Below are 20,537 nucleotides of genomic sequence, written 5' to 3'. Positions count from 1 at the left end.
CGTGCAATTTTTAGAGTAGAGTTTGGGTTGAGAATAAAGGATACTGGTACACATACAATTTAGTCTTACCAAGTTTAGATGAAACACATATTTACAATTTTTGTTTTACATTAATAATATTTTAAAAAGTAGGTCAACTCAATACTAATCTAACTCATTTGTAAACTCGTATACAAATATCAAGCTAACTTATTCTTTGGAATGATGAACATATTACGAGTAGGAGTAGTACTCAATGTAAAGGAATCGCAACTTTACAATCAAATTGGTAAAGATAACATAATGAGGCTTGACACACGAAAGATGTTTAACATTTGCAATCAAATCCGCTACTTGATTAGCGTAAAGCATAAGGTAATGTAAACACTACCCACTATATCTTTTGGGCCTATGGGTTTGGAGAAAATCCAAGCTCATCTCACTGGGGTTTACTTAGTGGGTAGTCCAAAATTAAACCAGAAATAGTCATGCGCACGTCACGTGCTTTCATGAAGCCGCCATTTTCAGAGAAAGAACAGAGGAATTGCCTCTCCCCTCTTCTCTCTCTCCTCATTTCTCCCTAAAATGGATTTCGAAGCAAATTATGAAATTGATCGAACTGCAGATTATATCCATTCTCATAATTTCACTAGAGTTGCACTTCAGGTTCATCTTTTCATCTTTTTTCCAATTTAATTTTGTTCTTCTTAATTTTTGCTTGTTCAAATTTCAGCTCAATTAAGTAAGAAAATCACTGCCCCCCACCCCCATTTGCGGTTCTTATCATGCTTTAATCCCAATTTATAATCTTTAATTATATAAAGTTTCAAGTTTGGATTTTTTTGTATTTTTAGTAGAATTGCCCTAGTGTTTCTTGAACTTAATTGGGTTTCATGAATTGAATTAAGATACCCATTTTTAGTTTTATGTAAATTTTCACTAATGTTTATGTATAATGGTTTTTAATTTGAGGAGGGGTGATTTGAAGACTAGGGTTTATTTGGGTTTTGTTTGAATTGAATTTATACTTATTATAAAAGCAAAATTATTTGTGAATTTATTTGTGGATGGATATGAACTACCAGTTTCCTGATGAATTGTTGAAAGATTCGATCAGAGTTGTGAGAGAGCTTCGAGAAAAGCTTCGAGCACTTCGGAAATGTGATGAGGATGATAGAGGTGGAACCCTTGTTGAGGGAAAGCAGGATGTGGGCTTATATGTTATGGCTGATACAGCTTATGGTAGCTGTTGTGTTGATGAGGTTGGGGCGGCTCACATCAATGCCGAATGTGTTGTACATTATGGACATACTTGTTTGAGCCCGTAAGTTATTATTTATAGCTTTGGTATTGTTGTGCTTGTGTTTTTGTGAACTTATGGAAAATTTAATTGAATTCTTAGTCTATGGTTGAGAACGGAAGGGTATAGCTGAATTGCATAGAATTGTTGTGTGCGTGCTCATGTGTGCTTCAATGGTATGGCATAGGTATTTGGCCGTTGCATAGTTATTAATAGTTAGTTTGAAACAATAATTTTTCGGTTATTGATATTAACCTTCTATAGTCTGAACTATAACTTATCCTCTAATTTACTCTTTCGGTGTCTAATTTTACATTACTATTATACTCCATTGTCTTAAATCTTAATACAGGAATTTGCACTTGTATTTGAATATAGCCTGGGCATGCATGGTTTGGTACTTCGGTGTTAAGTGTTAAGACTGTTAACTATTGTAGTGAATGGGAAAGTAAGGAGGGATTGTGTAGGAAAGTGATAGGTTTGTTATTAATATCTTAGGGAACTCTTTTCAAATTGGCCTATAATTGTTTTAGTATAGTACTTCGAATGTGAGTGTGTTACTGTGTACATCGTGTCCCATCTATTCATAGCATGTTTGAGATGCAACTGTAGAGTAATCAAGTAATTGATGCTGTTTCTTTTTCAAGTATGTTGTCATGTTTCCACATATTGCCATTTCCTGTGCTTATCTGGCAAAGTTTTCATGCATATAGATTGCCCCTTGTTGCTATTTAGCTTTTAGTGCTGGCTTACTGCAGGACATCAACTCTTCCAGCATTTTTTGTATTTGGAAAGGCGTCTATAAATATTTCTGACTGTGCACAGAAGATCTGCTCTTTTGCTTCAAGTTGCAACAAGCCTGTTCTGGTACAAGAACAAACTCATTAGATAATGTTCTTGATATCAATTGTGCTTTTTTTTTTCTTCGCTATATTTCTTTATTCATTCATTCATTCTGTACTAAACATGAAAATATTGTTTCATATGTATCACCTTTACATACCTCTCAAATTTGATTATTAGTCTATTGTCTCCGCTTATGTTTGCTTAGGTTCTCTTAGGACTGGAATATACATATGCAATACATGATCTGAAGGGGGCATTGGAAGATGAAGCATTAAAATTGTCAACATCTTCATCCAAGTTAGATATTAATTGTGCTAGTGTTCTGTCTTCGACTGTTGCTCCACCCACAGGACAGATGACATCTAATGGACAAGCTGGAACTGTTGATAACCTTTCTAGTTTCCCTAAAGCTGGTGATGCTGAAGTTCATACATCTTACAGCATCAGTGGTCTCACTTGGAATATTCTACATGGTCAACGAATTGAGGATTACTTGGTTTTTTGGATTGGACCTGATAATTCAGCATTTGCAAATGTAGTGCTGACTCTCAATGCATGTGAAATTGGTATGGCTCTTTTATGAAACTCGTGTTGCTGTTATTGCCTCCAATTATGTTTTTCTGAGACTTGCTTTTGTTTAATATAAAAGTATTTGTTTTTGTTCCAGTGAGATATGATCCTGCAGAGAAGTCCCTAATAACAGATGTATCCCAAATAACAAGGATTCTACAACGTAGGTAATATATAAGTAAACCTTCATCTTGTTATATATGTTGAACATGATCTTCTCTGTCCTGTAAGTCATTCCTTTCCCTAAGTTTGGTGATGCAAGGGTTTCTGTGCAGTTTGACGATATGAACTTATAATGTGCTTTCAGATACTACTTGGTGGAGAAGGCAAAGGATGCTGGTATTGTTGGAATTTTGGTTGGAACCCTTGGTGTAGGTACACTTCGTTCGTTGACTGGCGATATGACACTAGAATTTTCTTAGCTATCAATTGGCAATGTTTATTTTACCTTAGTTCTCTGCATTCTATAGAACTTTCTCTGAATGCTGTTGAAGTGTTGATGCTCTTATTCTGGGTGCAGCCGGTTATCTTCACATGATTCATCAAATGAAAGATTTGGTCACAAAAGCTGGGAAGAAGGCCTATACGATTGTTGTAGGGAGGCCAAACCCAGCAAAGCTTGCCAACTTCCCCGAGGTAGATGATTTCACACATATTTAAGTTTTTTTTTTATTTTGTGTTATCTGACTTCTGATTATTAGACCTGTAATAGATCCCTTTTTGGTCGGCAGTGTGATGTTTTTGTTTATGTTTCTTGCGCACAAACTGCACTTTTGGATAGCAAAGAGTTCCTAGCTCCAATCATCACTCCGTTTGAGGCGATGCTTGCTTTTAAAAGGTGCTGCTTTTTGAAGATTATTTATTTTAAGATAGTTCATGACTATGCTCAGCTTTTCTACAGATTTGTGCATTCTTACGCATATGTACATCTTTTACATGTAAAATTTTGCAGTTTTTATTTATTCAGGGGAGAGAGAGGGGGGGGGGATTGTACATTTGATACATGTTCGCAGTTTTTACCTCTTCAGGAGGTCTGCGCGGAGAAAGGGGGGGGGGGGGCGGATATCATGTAATCACTATGTTTGCCTTTACAATTTGATCTGCAGACTTGTGCATATGCATATAAAGTATTATTCCTTTCATTTTTTTTTAACAAGCAGTTGGCCTTAATACTATCTAGGGGATTGGTAATTTTGGTATCCCTTTAGGTTCACATTCAGTATAACATGATCTTGATGTATTGGGCTATTTGGATTGATTTTTGACAGTTACCCAGACATTGCTAATTTCTAACAGTACCTTGTTGACCTCTCCTCACATGGATACTTTTAAAGCATTAAGGGATGTGTGTCAGATCTACCATCTTGCGTTTGGTTTACTTTCTTGTTCCACCCTTGTACATGTAACATGCAGAATCAGTAGTTTTTAATCATGTCAATGATCTGAATTTTAGTCTTTCTTTATCAATTCTCGTCTTCTCGAAATGAGTATAGATGGACAATAAGTGGCTTAGTGAGTACTTCTAGATTCAACCAAACAAATTTTCCTGTCTCAAGTTAACTTGGACAGAGTATATATTATCTTAATATGTGTAGTGTGTGCTATTCTTCAGAGGTAGCCAGTGGACCGGGGCATACACGATGGAGTTCAGGGATTTGATGAATATGCCATCATGCGGAATTGAAGTTGGCACGGATGAACCACGGTTTTCATTCATTTTAGGTAGATATGTTGAGGATGTTGATCATGAAGGTAAGTTACATAAATGTTATCAGGCTATCAGCTAGTATTTCGTTCTCTGTAATTTGCTTTTGTAGACAAATAAAAGCTCAGATAGTTGATGCCCTTAAAATTCTTGATACACTTTTTTTTGGTAATTGGATATTTTTGTGTTTTTTTTTTCAGAGATTCCTGATGACAGTGAAGGCCTTGCCTTGGCAGTATCAACAGAAAAGGCCCTCCAGCTTCGGGACAAAGATGTCAATGCCCTTGCCAACATTGATCCAAAATCTGGGGCAGAATTTTTGGCAATGCGATCATACCAAGGCCTGGATATACACCATGATGGCTCAATGCCGAAGCCTATTGTTGTTGGTAAAACAGGGAGAGCAGCAGGTTACGAAACTGAGAAGAGCCAGTGAACAAATCACTCATGAGATGTATAAGTATTAATTAGGCTTGATTTTTGATATTCTGACTGGAAGGAATGTTCACTTTTGATTTTACATTGAGTAACCCAGCGATTTTGTAGCCATTATACCGAGTAAAGTATAAAACGAGCCCCTAACGTGTGGACATAGTAGCAAAAAGACTCCTCTTAATTTCAAAAGTGGCAAAAAAAAAAAAAAAAACAAAAAACAAAAAAAAACAAAAAACAAAAAAAAAAACCCTCTGCTGCCTCTATTTCACTCTTCTTGTAGCATCATTAGGGATTAGGGAAATAAATAAATGTTTACTTAAAACCGTCCATAATCACACTACCATCACTCACTCTCTAACACCACCCCTCTTACCACCACTGTCACACCACTGCTATTAGTACCACCACCGCTTCTGCCTCCATTGTCCCACCTCCACCTTCTGTTACAACCAGAGATTGCTTTGTAAATAATCTAACTACAATATACTCATATAATTATAAGCAATATTAAAATAACATGAATATCAAACAATTGTCATGAATTCCCGCACTTTTTTAAAAAAAACTGGATAAAAAAAATTGGTTAATTATGGATGGAAAAAAGATGGAAAATCTTCTATTATGGAAAGAATAATGATATCCGATTTAACAATATTTAATTATATGTGTAACTACAAACTCATAAAGAGCAATATTTACACATTATTTGTATATTTAAGGCAACTCTTGAATCTCAATTTTAGACATTTACCTACAATTTTTCAAAACTAGGTTACCTGAATTTTTTTTTATTTTTTTTATTTTTTTTGCTTTTGCTAAGGCTATATCCAAAAATAAATAAAAATATTAAGGTTTTTTAAAAAACAAAAACAAAAACTCAACAAAGTGGGAAATTTTTTAAATTGCAGTTATCTCGTTCGGCTGAGGTAGGGCCCCAGAAGTTCCTAGGAGCTTAGGAATTCTGAAACTTACCGGAAACCCAATTTCGGTAAGTTTGTTAGATGCCAATTTCTCATATCTATCACAATAATAATCTATTTTATTTTTTTGGTTGAACTTTTCTACAAATCCTCTAGAAAATAAAACCTCTTTAGGTTGACAAAATTATCCTGCTTTATTTTTTCTGTCAAAGGTTTTACATTATAAATACATCTATCAGGATTTCTTAATTTGGAATCTTATTTCTTACTCAGATAATACTAAATTTGTGAGTTTTATTACAAATCTTAGAAGTTTAGTTCTGGGATTTGGTTGAATTTTTGTGGGTTTTTCAAATTTGAGATTAATATTTGGTGGGTAACTTCAAGATTTGATTTTTTTAGGGTGTAACTTATTAATTTTAGGATTCCAGATTTGAGTTCTTCAATCTTCAATTCTAGGGTTTATTGAATTAGATTAGGAAGAAATAAGTAATTTATAGCAAAAAAAATTGGAAAAAGATGGAGCTAGCTCAGGAAGAAGGCAGTATTTTGGAAGATATTGATGTAGTAGAACCATCTGAAAGTGCTCCTTTAAGAGAGAGAAATTTCCAGAAAACACATTTTCCAGGTTTTGTAAGAAGATGGGCTTACAAATTTGATGGCAATGGTAATTATCATAGTAAAGATTGGGATCTTAAACCAGGAGAAGGAAAAGAATTTTGTTGGTATCATATTGAACTTCCTAAGGCAAATCATAATATTTCAATTTCTGCAAAATACTTAATTGATGTTCTTTGTCCTCCTTTGAAGCTTCAAGACATTCTATCACTTGTTAGCAATGGACCATTTTGTGGTTATGTTGATGGGGCGCTCGTTTTTCGAGTCAACTCCCCTGGACCTGCTTCTAGTGATTATATTTGTAGGCTTGCTGCTAGGATTACTGAGAATCTTGTGATTACTGTTTCATTGGGGAGAGTTCCGAGGCTTGGGTTTTCGAAGATGGGTCAGTCTTTGTTGTCAGAGATCCCGGCTGTTGATACTCCTAGAGGTCGAAATGGGGAGCAAAGGGGAGGGGGGATTGTGATCAAGGAGCATGTTCTTGAGTTTCTGTTGACAATGAATCATTCTGAGGAGGCTGATAATCTGGTCCCTCATTCTGTCTCAAATCTTGTTATTCATGTTATTGATACATTTGTGGATCATCTGCAAGATATTGTGACCAAACTTGAGAGCGATTTGGATTCAGTTGAACTAGACTTGGATCGAGGTTGGTATTTCAGGTCAAAATCGTTTCTTGTTCTATCATTTCTTTCGTGCTGGAAAACTAAAACATAAATATAGATCTGTATTGAAATTCATCATGCCTAATTATGCTGCTTCAAGTGATTCTTTTGCATCTGTATTGAACATTATGATGAATAAGCATATTGCATGTATGTACTACTAGTATATCACTGTCCTGCTGTTAGGCTAATAGGCTGCATTGTGCTACTTTGTGCTTCTTGGTGAAATTGATATTCGCTCACTAGGTCTGCAAAGTGGTTTAACAAGTTGAGTAATCCTTTGTATTGCTGTATAGATTCTACACCTGCATTTTAGATCATCTTTAGTTTCGAGTCATGCTTGTTAGAAATATGTGTTGGGGATGGTTAATTCGTGACAGGAACATATTATCAGCTCTTAGTTATAATTTGCAGTGTCGCGATCAAGGGTAATCCCATTTTGTAGATTTGAATTTTTGTAATTTTAGCTAATTATTTCCAAATAAAGCCTTTGTTCATGAGTTTCTAGTGATTATTTTCATTACTTTTGATGATATTGAGCCTGATCAAGTTAATGAATTGTAGGTGGTTTTGCTTTGAAAAAGCAAATGTTAGATGACAGAAGATTTCCAAAAATGCAACTTAATCTACAGAGGCTACTTCAGGTAATTATATTAGCAATTTCCTTCTCCGAATACACAACTCTTTTCCAGGATTAATCTTTATGATGTGCATTGTTGAGTGCAGGTAATTGCACATGGAGAACAAATATTTCCGCGTGTCAAGGAAAAATGCTCTTCAAAAGATTGGTTTGCCCAAGAAGACATCATCTCTCTTGAAGAGTTGATTGGGAGACTGAGAAGGCTAAAAGAGAATGTCGGTTTTATAGCAAACCGAGTAACTGCAATCCAGGCTAGTCTAGATAGTTGGCAGGCTGAACAAATAAACAGGAAATTATATTACCTCTCATTCCTATCGATTGTATTCCTTCCTTTATCAGTCATCACTGGAGGTAAACACTTTTATCTATATAATTCAATCGTGCTTGATTATTGGAATGCATTTGATCAGGGAAAAAAACAAAAGTAGGCATACACGAGTTTTTGGTTCTGAAAGTTTAATGTTTGCTTGCAGTTTTTGGGATGAATGTGGGAGGAGTTCCATGGACTATGCAGAGGAATCCTGACATCAAGGATGGTTTCCGAAATGTAATGTTGATTTGCGCAGTTACACTCGTGTTAGTGCTTCTTTGCTTCTCTTTTGCATCCCTTTATACCTGTATCAATGCTTGGTGGAACCGGAAGAATTTCAATCGAAGCTGGTCTTTGAACCGAAAGCCATTTCTTAAAGAGAAAGGAGGTTACCAACGAGTATGAAATGATTAATACGGAGTAATCTCCAAATTGAGAATGAAAAACAAATGGTCCTCACTTCAGTCATGTATTCTTCGCCTATCTGCATTGCCATTGTCCAGAGGGCGGAGGACATCTTATGTGATCTTGTAGGGATAAGGCCAATTTTAACGCCCAAACTTACAATGATTCTCTATGTTACTTGGTCTCGGGTATTGGCTGTTACATGTCCAAGTGTTGGACTCGATAGTTTGATGAATATTCCCACGTTGGTCCAAATTGAAGCGTTGATGTCTTTATGACTAGCTATACCCGTGTTGGAAACACTGGTAGTGAATTCGTATAACATAGCTGATAGTCTGTTTCTGTTAGCTTCCGATGCTGAAGTTCTTGGTTACGTTTTACAAGTCATTAACATTATGTACAGATTCTTTTATTTCATTTTTCTGTCAAGATGATTGGAATTTTTTCAATGAGTGGTTTTGTATTACCCTGTAACTTCTTCAATGTTGATGCATTAGCAATAAATATCCATTAGCAATAAATGATGCATACTTACTTGAAGGAGATTCATTGTAGAGAGAGAGAGTCTACTTCACAAGTTCAAGGAGCTTCCATCCCAAAACCATATAGCAATAGGAGGAGTAGCCCCTTAACCTTATAAAGTGTTTAATTCTCTCTTCTCCAACCAATGTGGGACGCTTACATGTGATGACACTTGAGAGGTTTATTCTTCAACACTCCCCCTCACATGTAAGGTCCCTTTAACTCAAGGATCACTTGATCCAATTCAATTTGGCCCAGAATACTTAATGCCATTAAAGGTCCCAAACTTTGGGTCTGGCAATATACTCAAACCATTAGAGTATCATACCGTGGGCCTGGCTCTGGTACCATGTTAAACTCAAGAATATTGTGGAGAAAACGGCTTAACCTTTGTATTGATCATACTCACATATATATACACAATACATGACTTGCCTAAAACTCCTAACAAGATAAACTTAACATAAATACAATATTAATAAATATAACCAAACCAACTCTAATAATAACATATAAAAAAATTGTCCTCTTAACAACCTCAAGTATTTGGACAAAATTCCCTTTTCAACCTAGCTTAATTGCTTACTCCGTATATTACATTCGTTCCAAAGTAACTAATACTTATATGTTCAAGCTCGTTACACTTGCTAATGTACTAATTTATCGATACATCATGTATTAGGGCATGTTCTCATTGACCGAACTCAGCTGAACTGAACTGAAATGAATTGAATATTTTATAAGAGAAGGAAATTAGAAACTGAAGTAAACTGAATTTGAACGTATGAGAACAACCCCTTAGTACGAATAATATTAGTTCGTTTATTTATAATTTTATTACCTTAATTACAGATTATGTGCAACGATTAGACATTCCCTCTCTGCTTTATGTTAAATTGGTGTACATTTAATGAAGATAGTATAAACCTACTATGTAGAAGAAGAAAAAAAAAAAAAAAAAAAAAAGACGTACTAACACGTTACCAAAAGGAGAAGAAAAAAAAAAAAGCGGTGTAGGGGTGGCCATGTCATGTAGCTTGGAAAAGAAGATAATACAAATCTAGAAAGTCCGATTCGACCCTCTCTCATTTCCTCCACCCCTTAAACCCTAAACCCCTAACCTCATTTTATAAGAACTTTAAGAGGAGAGAGAAAAACCCTTGAATTCATCCTAAACCCACCATTTCCACCGTCTTCTTCCTTCAGATCTACTCCTTCCTTTCTCTCTCCTGTTTTTTCTACCATGGCTACCGTTCTCCGCCGCTGTCTCCGCCCTCAACAGTTCCGCTCTCTTCCCGCCTTCAAATCGGTACTTTTTTTTTTTGCTCTTTTTCTCATTTTAATTTGTTGAGCTAGGGTTTGTGTTTTGTTTGATTTGATTTGAGTTTTTTGATGTTATTGGTTGATTGATTGTTTGATTTACTGATCTGGAGTTGTTTGATTGACTATAGGATGTTTTGATTTTAGGTTTTTTGTTAAAGGGGAGATTTAATTGTAATCGTGGATGAGTTAACGAACTTAGTGTTGTAGTTGGATAGTATACAATATGATGATAGATGATGAATTTATGGTTTGTGTTCTAGCATGTTTTTCGAATAATAATGCTGATTTCATGCTTTTGAATACATGTTGAGGTTCCCCTGCTATAATTATATCGAAATTTCTTCTTAAGATTACCATGTTTATACCTTTATGTTTCATTTTGTTTGTTGCTTGGCTGAAAATTTGTTCATTTGAGTACTGATCAGTGATTTGTCTTTTGAAATTACATTTGCATTATTTTTTCATCATCTTTGAGGTTTAATGTTTGTGTAACGTTATAAGTTACTGGGATGATTTTAGTTTCTAGTGTTGTGATTATATATATTGTGATTAAAATTGGTTTGGTAATTGGTTGGGTTCTTACCCCGTGCTCGTTTCCAGTTTAGTTCTCCCGCTGCTGTATTACTTGAATAATTTTGAAATGTACTGATGATTGATCCTAATCTTTCGGTTGTGTTTTGTCTGTATAGTTGGCTGGAAATGCCAGTCCATCATTGTCTAGTCCATTTATGGCGCAAAGATTGTCGAATTTGGTGAGACCTTTCAGGTATATACTTGTTAACTTCTATTTCTCTCCATTGTGAATTGTGGCAATGTATCTTGTTCCTTACCTATGTCTTTTCTTATACAGTGCAAGACCTGCTGGCAATGATGTGATTGGTATTGACTTGGGTACCACAAACTCTTGTGTTGCCGTCATGGAGGGAAAGGTAGTTAAAATTCACCTACCAAGTGTTTATCTTGTGGCTTAATTAAAAACATTTAATGATTTTGGGATGACATTTCATTTGTTGATTGTTTTGTGTAGAATGCCAAAGTTATTGAAAACGCTGAGGGTGCTCGCACGACACCTTCAGTTGTAGCATTCAATCCTAAAGGTGAGCTGCTTGTGGGAACTCCAGCCAAGCGTCAAGCAGTAACCAACCCTACCAACACAATCTTTGGGACTAAGCGTTTGATTGGAAGGCATTTTGATGATCCCCAGACCCAAAAGGAGATGAAAATGGTTCCCTACAAGATTGTGAGGGCTCCAAATGGAGATGCTTGGGTTGAAGCCAACGGCCAACAATATTCTCCAAGTCAGATTGGAGCCTTTGTCTTGACGAAGATGAAGGAAACTGCAGAGGCTTATCTTGGAAAATCAGTATCAAAGGCTGTGGTTACTGTCCCTGCTTATTTTAACGATGCTCAGAGACAAGCAACTAAAGATGCTGGGAGAATTGCAGGACTAGATGTTCAAAGAATTATTAATGAACCTACTGCTGCTGCTCTTTCGTATGGAATGACAAATAAGGAGGGTCTTATTGCAGTTTTTGATCTTGGTGGTGGAACCTTTGATGTCTCTATTCTTGAGATATCCAATGGTGTTTTTGAGGTAATTTCTCTTTCTTCTGTTGTGAGTTTGTCATTGCTGTGCTTTTCATCAATACTAATATGTGGCTCTCAATCAGGTTAAAGCTACAAATGGTGACACATTTTTGGGAGGAGAGGACTTTGACAACACTTTGTTGGAGTTCTTGGTGGCTGAATTCAAGAAAACCGAAGGCATTGATTTGAGTAATGACCGTCTTGCCCTACAAAGGCTTCGGGAAGCTGCTGAGAAGGCTAAAATTGAGCTTTCATCAACATCTCAAACAGACATTAGCCTCCCCTTTATTAGTGCAGATTCTTCAGGTGCAAAGCACTTGAACATCACTCTCACAAGGTCAAAATTTGAGTCTCTTGTAGGGAATTTGATTGAAAGGACCCGCTCCCCCTGTAAAAATTGTTTGAAGGATGCTGGTGTCTCCCTTAATGAAGTCGATGAGGTTCTTCTTGTGGGTGGTATGACTCGTGTGCCCAAGGTGCAAGAGATTGTCCAGGAGATCTTTGGCAAGTCTCCAAGTAAGGGAGTTAACCCTGATGAAGCTGTTGCTATGGGTGCTGCCATTCAGGGTGGCATATTGAGGGGTGATGTCAAGGAATTGCTTCTTTTGGATGTTACTCCCCTTTCTCTCGGTATTGAAACATTGGGTGGTGTTTTCACTCGATTGATAAACAGAAATACAACCATTCCCACTAAGAAGAGCCAGGTAATGCATTGTTATTATTTTTATCTTTTTGGTTTGTTATCCTACAAAGATAGGATTAGCGTTATTTGGGTTTTGACTTCTGTTCTCTCTTTGAAATTCACCGCAAGATTATTTTATTTGGATAGAATACTTGAGATTTTTTGTTTGATACATTGCATTTTTTTTTCCTTCTGTGTATTAAATGTGACTAATGTAGACACTTGTGCCAGTTGAAGTTAACCAGACTATTGAGTTGATCCCTGTTTATGTTCAATGTTTATGGGCACCACTTTTCATAACATGCTTGTAATCTGATATTTTGAGATATAACATCTTGTGTTGTCTTGGTTGCACTTAGAATAAATTACGGCAGTGTAGACCCTTGTTCCTGGCTACCTTACCTTTGTCTTGTGTTTTTTTGTTATCTGCTTGTCTCTAATGCATCTTTATTGTCCTGTTTTTGCAATTTCAGGTATTCTCAACTGCAGCTGATAACCAAACTCAGGTGGGAATTAAGGTTCTACAAGGTGAACGTGAGATGGCCACTGACAACAAGATGCTCGGCGAATTTGAACTCCAGGGCATTCCACCTGCTCCACGAGGCCTTCCTCAAATTGAGGTGACCTTTGATATTGATGCCAATGGCATTGTCACTGTGTCTGCTAAAGACAAGGCTACCAACAAAGAGCAACAAATTACCATCAAGTCCTCTGGTGGGCTTTCAGAGGATGAGATCGAGAAGATGGTTAAGGAGGCTGAAGTACATGCCCAAAAAGATCAAGAGAGGAAGTCTCTTATCGATGCCAGAAATACAGCAGACACAACCATCTACAGCATAGAGAAGAGTTTAGGTGAATACAGGGAGAAGATCCCAAGTGAAGTTGCAAAGGAAATTGAAGATGCTGTATCCGACTTGAGAAGTGTCATGGAGAAGGACAACATTGAAGAGATCAAAGCCAAGACTGATGCTGCTAACAAGGCTGTTTCAAAGATTGGAGAACACATGTCAGGCGGTTCTGGTGGCGCTTCAGGTGGTGCTTCAGGTGGTAGTTCAACATCAGAGCAGACCCCTGAAGCCGAGTATGAAGAAGCAAATAAGTAGATGGGTCTGACGATTTTGAAATATTATTGCACATTGTCCATCTTAAACATTAGTTCATAGCTATAACTAGATAAATTTCTCAAATTTTGTTTTGGCTGTTGGGATACTCGTGGTTTACCATTTAACATCCCAAAGATGCTATTCAGTGTATCAAGGCTGTGGAATTGACACAAAAACTAGGTATATTTGGTGAGAAAATAATTTTTTGTTTCCTTCTCCCTCGGTTGTTTTGTTTGAATTTCAGCTGTGACTTTCATATTTGCACTTGTATCTGATTCAAAGAGTAATAAATATCCTGAATGCTGAAATGAAGGGAATTCAGAAACAATGCTTATTTTTTGTGATATAATATAAGGCTATACGGCTATATACATCCATAGCAGTTAAGCTGCAATCTACTGAGTCATTGATAAGATAAGTCTGGTAAGTTGTATTATTTGCTAGTCTATCAGTGAAAATACTGTAAATTTGGTGATAAGACCTCTGATTGATTTTCCGATAAATTTTGCTGTCTACTTGGTTTCATAATCGTTACTCTGGTAATTAGTGTCCAATTGTTTTTGGGTGTTCATCCTATTTGATGGCTTTGCTTGTGCAGTTTTTTCACTCTTATAACGTACCATTAAGATTATTATGTTTTAATTTATTCTGACATCAACATCATTAGTACAATATGAAAGAAGTCAAAAGTGTATTAGTTGAGGATTGGCAGAATTGGCTGATTTACAGATAGGCAAGTCTTGTTATGATGGGAACTTCCTCAAAAATTCAGTGGTGTTGGATTTGTCGCTTGGATCGGGAGTTGTAGAGCAGAGGGTTTGTGGATTACTGGTGGTACAGTCTGTAGGGTCTTGCCGTCTTGGTAAAATTGATACATCTATGTAGAGTAAGTTCATAACTTTGAATGGAGATTAGTTGGATTTCAGACCACTGATCTTTTAGCAAAATGCAACCCATGATAACCTTACCTGTTGGAGGCTTAGGTTGCAGCAAGAGAGTGCAAGACTGAGTAGTGAACATCTAACTGAACTCAAGTTGTCATTCGCTCTTCTTGGTAAGGTAGTAACATCTTATTTTAGGATACATTTGGAGACAAGATCACAACTCACAAGAGTGTCTCTCTGTTCCTATCTAGAAACTTTCACACCCTTAGTAAGCCAAGGGACCTGCAATCATGTTCGTAGCTTTTACAGCTGGTTACCGTTGAGCTTCTTCGTTACGCATTTCATTTGTGATGTTAAGCCTAATTTTTCACTATTTTCAGTGATTTTTTACAATTTGCTAGCTATTATGCTTTGTTTCCTAAAATAGTCTCTACATTTGTGAGAATTTTTTTTTATTTTTTTTTCCGGTTCTCCTCTCATGGATCTTTCATGAAAGCTTAACTTCAAACTAAGAACGCGTTTTGGAGCCAGTGAAGCCGAAACCACTAAAACAGTTGCTTTTTGGGCTTGGCCAAAAACTATGATCAAAGAAAGCAACAAATTGAACAATTTCTCATTGCCACAACCAGAATTCATAAAATTAGATTTTTTATGCTGTTCCCCTTAAGAATTTTCTTCGCCATAATAATAGCATCCTGCAGCCAGAGTTCTGGCTAAATTTTACCCGGCTTAAAACCAACCAATCCCCCCAACCGGAAAACATTTAGTTTTGAACACCATTTTTCAACAGAACCCAAAATACCACCTTGTTTCATACAAAAGTTCCCCCAAAACCAACCTATAACGAAGTTGAATTGGCCCCAGCTTAAATTTGAACTTATGGTCTTATTTGTTGATTGTGACAAAGTCGTCAACAACCAAAGGAATTGCAGAATAAAACATTAGGGCTAGCCACAAGTAGAAAATGGCATACCAATCAACAGAAACACATAATATAGGTTCAGAAATTTACTACTCATAACCCTGCAATAAGTTCCCAACAATAATTCACTACCACTGCCCTGTGCTAAAACACACACAGCATCCAAAAATATAAGTTAATGCTTTGTTTCGAGTGCACCACCAACGCAAAACAAAAGGAAACTGAGGCACAAGAGGAGCAACTGGGACACCTTGGTCTACGGGGGAGGGGAGAGACTTCTAAATGAATGATCAACAATGACTGACCTAATGACCAAATTGGGAAGGAGAACACTAAGCAAGAGTAGCAAAGTTTATCAGACAGGCTTCGCTGGAGCACCTACATATGTTACAATTATTGATCAACTAAGACGCAGATGGGCCAGGATTGGAGCTTACTTTCTTCAAAAGTCCCTGAATCTCAGTCTCTAAATGTGCTTTCAACTCAGAGGAGAGAGAATCCCCAGATTTTTCCAGCATGGACGTCATCATCTCAAGATTCTTCCTTATCTGTTCAATGGAGGGCGCCTCCCCAGCAGGGGTACCAGGAGTCGTAGCAACAGCAGGGGTATTGTTCCCATTAACAGGTTGCATTGGTTTTGGTGGAGTCATACTGTTGTTTGCACTGTTCAAACAAGATGCTGCTGCTGGTGGAACAGATGACTGCAGACCCACATTTGGCAAACATACCTCCAATGAAATAGGTTTTGCGTTGGTTCCATTAGCGCTCAAAAGGGTATTAGTCACTAAATCATCGGCATAAGTCCCATCCTTCCGCCTCCTCCGCCTCTTCTTTTTCTCTGGATTCCCGTCAGAATTAGCATTAGCAGGATTTACCTCCTTCTTTTTCCTCCCCCTCTTTTTGGGACCAGGCACACCCTCAGGAGCAGAACGATTATTCAAATCTGGAATGCCAACTGCTTCCTTGCCCTCAATGGTAAAAGGCTTTGTCTGTGTAGGCTCTTGAGAGAGCTCAAGAGACGATGGAATTGTCTGTATAGTCTCCTGAGAGAAGTCCAGAGTAAATGCAGTGGTCTGTTTAGGCACCTCAGGGACCTGGGCAGTCACATCTTCCTTTCTCTTCTGCTGAGGCTTCATAATCACTGTTGAAGCAACCCCTGCTGGATAATTTTCTACAGTAAATAAAGACGTTTCAGCAGCATTTACATTAACATCATAGAGGCCAGTAGGAAGCACGCTACTAGATCCGATAGCTACATCCTCTCTCTTTCGCTTTTTTGGTCCAGGTTTACTTTTATTTGAATTTCCCACCTGAGGATTCTGAGTCTTATTGGCCAAACCAGGAGTAGATTCTGCTGCTTTTTCCTCTTTCTTTCTCCTTTTTTGTCGAGGTTTACTTTGGTTTGAGCTTCCCACCTGAGTCTTATCAGCCAAACCAGCAGCAGCCTGGCCACTTGTGCTCTTCCCATTCACTTCACAATCAGAGTCACCTTGATATACCGACGCCCGAAATCCAGAAAAGAATATCTCAGTAGGATCAAAATCTTTATTATCGTACGCATACAGACAGTCTAAAGCCGCCAAATGCAGTTCTGTGAGTAAACTAGCTGATGGTGCACTTATATCCTGTATATTACCAACAAGAGATTTTCTTGAGCTTTTTCTCCCTCTCTTTTTGCTTCCACTCTTTGCAACTGAAGGGGACGTCATCTGCTTGTCAGATATACTGGCATTTCCCTCCCCATCTTCAAGAGCACCAGATCTTTCTGTTCCAGACTCTTTCAAACCAGACAAACCTTTAGATCCCTTGTTCAGGTTCACATAAGGGGGGGACAAATACTTGCTCTTCTTTCTCTCTCTCAACTCAGCACTCTTTTTAGGTTCACAGTGTTCCCTACCATTTTCCACAATCAGAGGCATATCTTCACCAGTAGCTGGGCACTTTGAAAGGCAAGCACCATTGTCATATATAGGAGAAATAATTTTAGAACTGTCAAAGCCCTCTTGTCCACTGCTAACAGCATTGTCACCTATTTCAGACGCAACATTGTCACCATCCATGGGGTACCCTTTGGAAGCATCAACACCTTCAGCTCCACTGGTAACAACATTGTTTTGAATTTCAGACGCATCACTCACATCTTCCGTAAGGGGAAACACTTTAGAAGCATCACTCTTATCTTCCATGGGGGGAGTAACAACATTGTTTTGAATTTCAGATGCATCATTTACATCTTCCATGATGGGGATCACTTTAGAAACATCACTCTTATCTTCTACGGCGGGAATTTCTTTAGAAGCGTCAAAACCCTCAGCTTCACTGACAATGACATTATTTCTGGTTTCAGATGCAATATTCTCCTCTTCAATGGCTGAAGTCACTTTAGAAGCATCAAATCCCTCGACACCACTGCTTACAACATTGTTCTTAAAATCCAACACATCATTCTCATGTTCCATGGGGGAAATCAATTTAGATACATCAAAAACACTAGCTTCATCCTTGACAACATAATTATTAATTTCAGAATCATCTCCTATTGAAGCACCTATTTCAATGGCTGAGGACTTGGGCAACCCAGCATGGCCATCATTTGTGGGGGAAAGCAATTTAGAAGTATCAAGACACTCAGCTTTCATTGAAGAAACTATTTCAGTGGATGAGCACTTGGACAAGCCGAACCCAGCATCCTCAGTTTTTGTAGGAGAAATCAGTTTAGACGAATCAAGACCCTCAGTTTCATCTCTCACAACACTGTTTCTAGTTTCAGAAACATCAATCTCACCCCTCAATGGAGATATCGTTTTAGAACTATCAACAGCTCTAGCTTCATCCTCAACAGCATCATTTTTAATCTCAGAATCATCATTCGTCTTGTCTCCAGCTACTACAACCCCATTCAGCTCCGAGACATCACTCTGTTGGCTTCCTTCAACAGCCATGCTCATTGCCAGGTTAGAAGTTACTCCACTCTATCCTGCAAAACCAAAATGTAAGCAAGATATTCAGCATTTAAGACATATATATATATATATATATATATATATATATATATATATATATATATATATTATCATGCTTAAAATTACATGGATCTTGTCAGCCATACAAACATATATGTTAAAAATAATTGAAGTACTCCTGACCTCAATCAAACCAAATGCCACTTTAGCTAGTTAGATGTAATTATGAAATATATAGAGTTCCAAACAACACACAATTGCCCTGTGACAGATAAGTGAGAATACAGATTTGCCGAGTGCTGTAATGTTGTTAGAAAAAAGAGGTAAGGAAAGGAAGCAATAGTGTTCTCGTGACTAAAATGGAATTCTTTTCATGAACAAATTCCCTGTATTGTGTTTCTCCGAATTACACATACTTTCATCATCACAAAGAATTAAATGAAAAAAGAAAAGAGACTATATGCACATTTTTACAAGAGATGATACTGTTTCCCCTTCCTCTGCTCTTCCCCTCCCCCCCACCCCCAACTCTGAGAGGGGCCCTCGAACTTTCCATTATACAAGCTTGCTTAAAGTATGAAGTGTAAAGACTAAGACTGAGTTTTTTATAACGATACAACCTTGCTAATAAGAGTAAAGACTCGAGATTGAATTTTCGAAAAGGGTACAAGCTCTAATCTTTATTACATTGATGAGTTTCGTTAGCTCTTGAATGGTCATACTCTCGTAGACTGATCATACACTTACAAGTTATCACCTCACAGGCTCACACTCCGAAATTCTAACAGACTAAACAAGACATGAAATGGGGAGGCGGGGCTCTTCACCGAGATAATCTTGCCAAAAACCGTTTGACATAACATTCGGGTGGACACAGACTGATCATACACTTGCAAGTTATCACCTCACAGGCTCACACTCCGAAATTCTAAAAGACTAAACAAGACATGAAATGGGGGGGCGGGGCTCTTCGCCTAGATAATCTTGCCAAAAACCGTTTGACATAACATTCGGGTGGACATAGACTGACCCAAATTGCTCAATTGACCAAGAGGTGAGATTGGAGTTATGCCTTTTTTTGGGTAATTACATGAAAGTCAAAAACTTTATAATTAAACCTTTAACATGTGAAATCAACTCCCTTTCTAAACTATTTCAACAACTAAACGCTACTAATAATACAAATGTTGAAGAAGAAAGCAATGTCGAAAAAATAAATGCAAATTAAAAGATGAATCCAGAAAACAATGCTGTCAAATTAATACTCCGTATGAGTTTCTCAAACAAAACCCAGCTCCCAAAATTAATAGTACTGTGATTAAAAACCCTAAACACCAAACAGAGCATCAAAAAATGGGGGAAAAAAACAAATTAATAAACCATGAATGTAAATTAAAGGGCACGACTTTACTCAAAAGGAAACCTCCATAAATCAAACGCAAAACTACCCAGAAAAATAGATTAATGGATCTATAAATTAAAATAAAAATAAAATAAAAAAGACCATTAACAAGAAATAATTCAAGCAACAAAAGCCAGCATTTTTTGAGCACATTTTTAATACAAATTAATAAACTAAAAAAAAAAGGGAAAATGAAACTTACCCAGGTGAGAAATTGATGGGTTTTAAGCTGTTGTGCAGGAGAAATGACAGAAACTCATAACGTTTAAGGAAGAAAAGAGGTTGAATTTCAATTTGATAAATTTTAAAAAAAGAAAATAAAGGGAGAGAAAATAATAAATATTTAGTGTACTATTTTGCTAAAAAAATAAAGGGTTTATGAAATTTGGGTGGGATAGCTTCTGGTATTCTATTCAAGTTCATAAAAAACTGGGTTTAGGTTTGATTAAAGGCTAAATTTATATAGAAAGATGAATATTAGATAGTGACACAAGAATAGTGATGACACATGGTTGAGTTTCTTTGGTTGTGGACAAATGTCTTTACTCTCTTGTGGGGGATCAAGCTATTTCAAGGTACTATTTCTCTCCCTGTCACCTAACTCCTTCATACCATTTCCATCTATTCATTTTTATGCGGATTTTTTCCCACATTAAGCTTTATGCGGAAATTATTTACGAAATTGGTCTCGTGGCAAAAGTATTTCCCAAACCAAGCTTCTGAAGTGAAACGCTGTCTCGGACAGCGTTTTACACT

At 37.1% G+C, this 20,537-nt stretch overlaps 4 protein-coding genes across 6 annotated transcripts; 3 read left to right on the top strand and 1 right to left on the bottom strand.

The window, feature by feature from the left end:
* The first annotated feature begins 455 nt into the window (after positions 1 to 455).
* Positions 456 to 4,949, top strand: LOC110685066 (2-(3-amino-3-carboxypropyl)histidine synthase subunit 2-like). Of its 2 annotated transcripts, none has more exons than XM_021861528.1 (10): positions 456 to 645; positions 1,065 to 1,303; positions 2,038 to 2,146; positions 2,331 to 2,691; positions 2,793 to 2,862; positions 3,003 to 3,070; positions 3,216 to 3,331; positions 3,427 to 3,533; positions 4,308 to 4,447; positions 4,601 to 4,949. In XM_021861528.1, the coding sequence occupies exons 1-10, from the start codon at positions 565 to 567 to the stop codon at positions 4,834 to 4,836; spliced, it is 1,527 nt and encodes a 508-aa protein (XP_021717220.1). In that variant the 5' UTR covers positions 456 to 564; the 3' UTR covers positions 4,837 to 4,949. The 2 variants fall into 2 exon arrangements, with proteins under 2 accessions (XP_021717220.1, XP_021717221.1); XM_021861529.1 differs by having other exon boundaries at positions 466 to 645; positions 1,097 to 1,303.
* Positions 4,950 to 5,673: 724 nt separating this feature from the next.
* Positions 5,674 to 8,944, top strand: LOC110685065 (zinc transport protein ZntB-like). The gene is made up of 4 exons (XM_021861527.1): positions 5,674 to 7,022; positions 7,603 to 7,682; positions 7,765 to 8,029; positions 8,152 to 8,944. Exons 1-4 carry the CDS (start codon positions 6,275 to 6,277, stop codon positions 8,391 to 8,393), a joined length of 1,335 nt encoding a protein of 444 aa, XP_021717219.1. The 5' UTR covers positions 5,674 to 6,274; the 3' UTR covers positions 8,394 to 8,944.
* A 1,049-nt stretch (positions 8,945 to 9,993) lies between these two features.
* Positions 9,994 to 13,935, top strand: LOC110685064 (heat shock 70 kDa protein, mitochondrial-like). Its single transcript, XM_021861526.1, has 6 exons — positions 9,994 to 10,224; positions 10,928 to 11,004; positions 11,089 to 11,167; positions 11,266 to 11,832; positions 11,909 to 12,529; positions 12,981 to 13,935. Exons 1-6 carry the CDS (start codon positions 10,159 to 10,161, stop codon positions 13,608 to 13,610), a joined length of 2,040 nt encoding a protein of 679 aa, XP_021717218.1. The 5' UTR covers positions 9,994 to 10,158; the 3' UTR covers positions 13,611 to 13,935.
* Positions 13,936 to 15,489: 1,554 nt separating this feature from the next.
* Positions 15,490 to 20,352, bottom strand: LOC110685063. Of its 2 annotated transcripts, none has more exons than XM_021861524.1 (2): positions 19,984 to 20,352; positions 15,490 to 18,393 (listed from the first exon to the last, which is right to left on the bottom strand). In XM_021861524.1, exon 2 carries the CDS (start codon positions 18,362 to 18,364, stop codon positions 15,821 to 15,823), a length of 2,544 nt encoding a protein of 847 aa, XP_021717216.1. In that variant the 5' UTR covers positions 18,365 to 18,393; positions 19,984 to 20,352; the 3' UTR covers positions 15,490 to 15,820. The 2 variants fall into 2 exon arrangements, with proteins under 2 accessions (XP_021717216.1, XP_021717217.1); XM_021861525.1 differs by having other exon boundaries at positions 15,490 to 18,388.
* Positions 20,353 to 20,537: the final 185 nt, after the last annotated feature.

This window comes from Chenopodium quinoa, unplaced genomic scaffold (assembly GCF_001683475.1).
Source record: "Chenopodium quinoa cultivar QQ74 unplaced genomic scaffold, ASM168347v1, whole genome shotgun sequence".
Taxonomy (NCBI): domain Eukaryota; kingdom Viridiplantae; phylum Streptophyta; class Magnoliopsida; order Caryophyllales; family Amaranthaceae; genus Chenopodium; species Chenopodium quinoa.
Note: the sequence above shows the minus strand (reverse complement) of the source record. Positions and strands in the feature narration are given on the sequence as shown.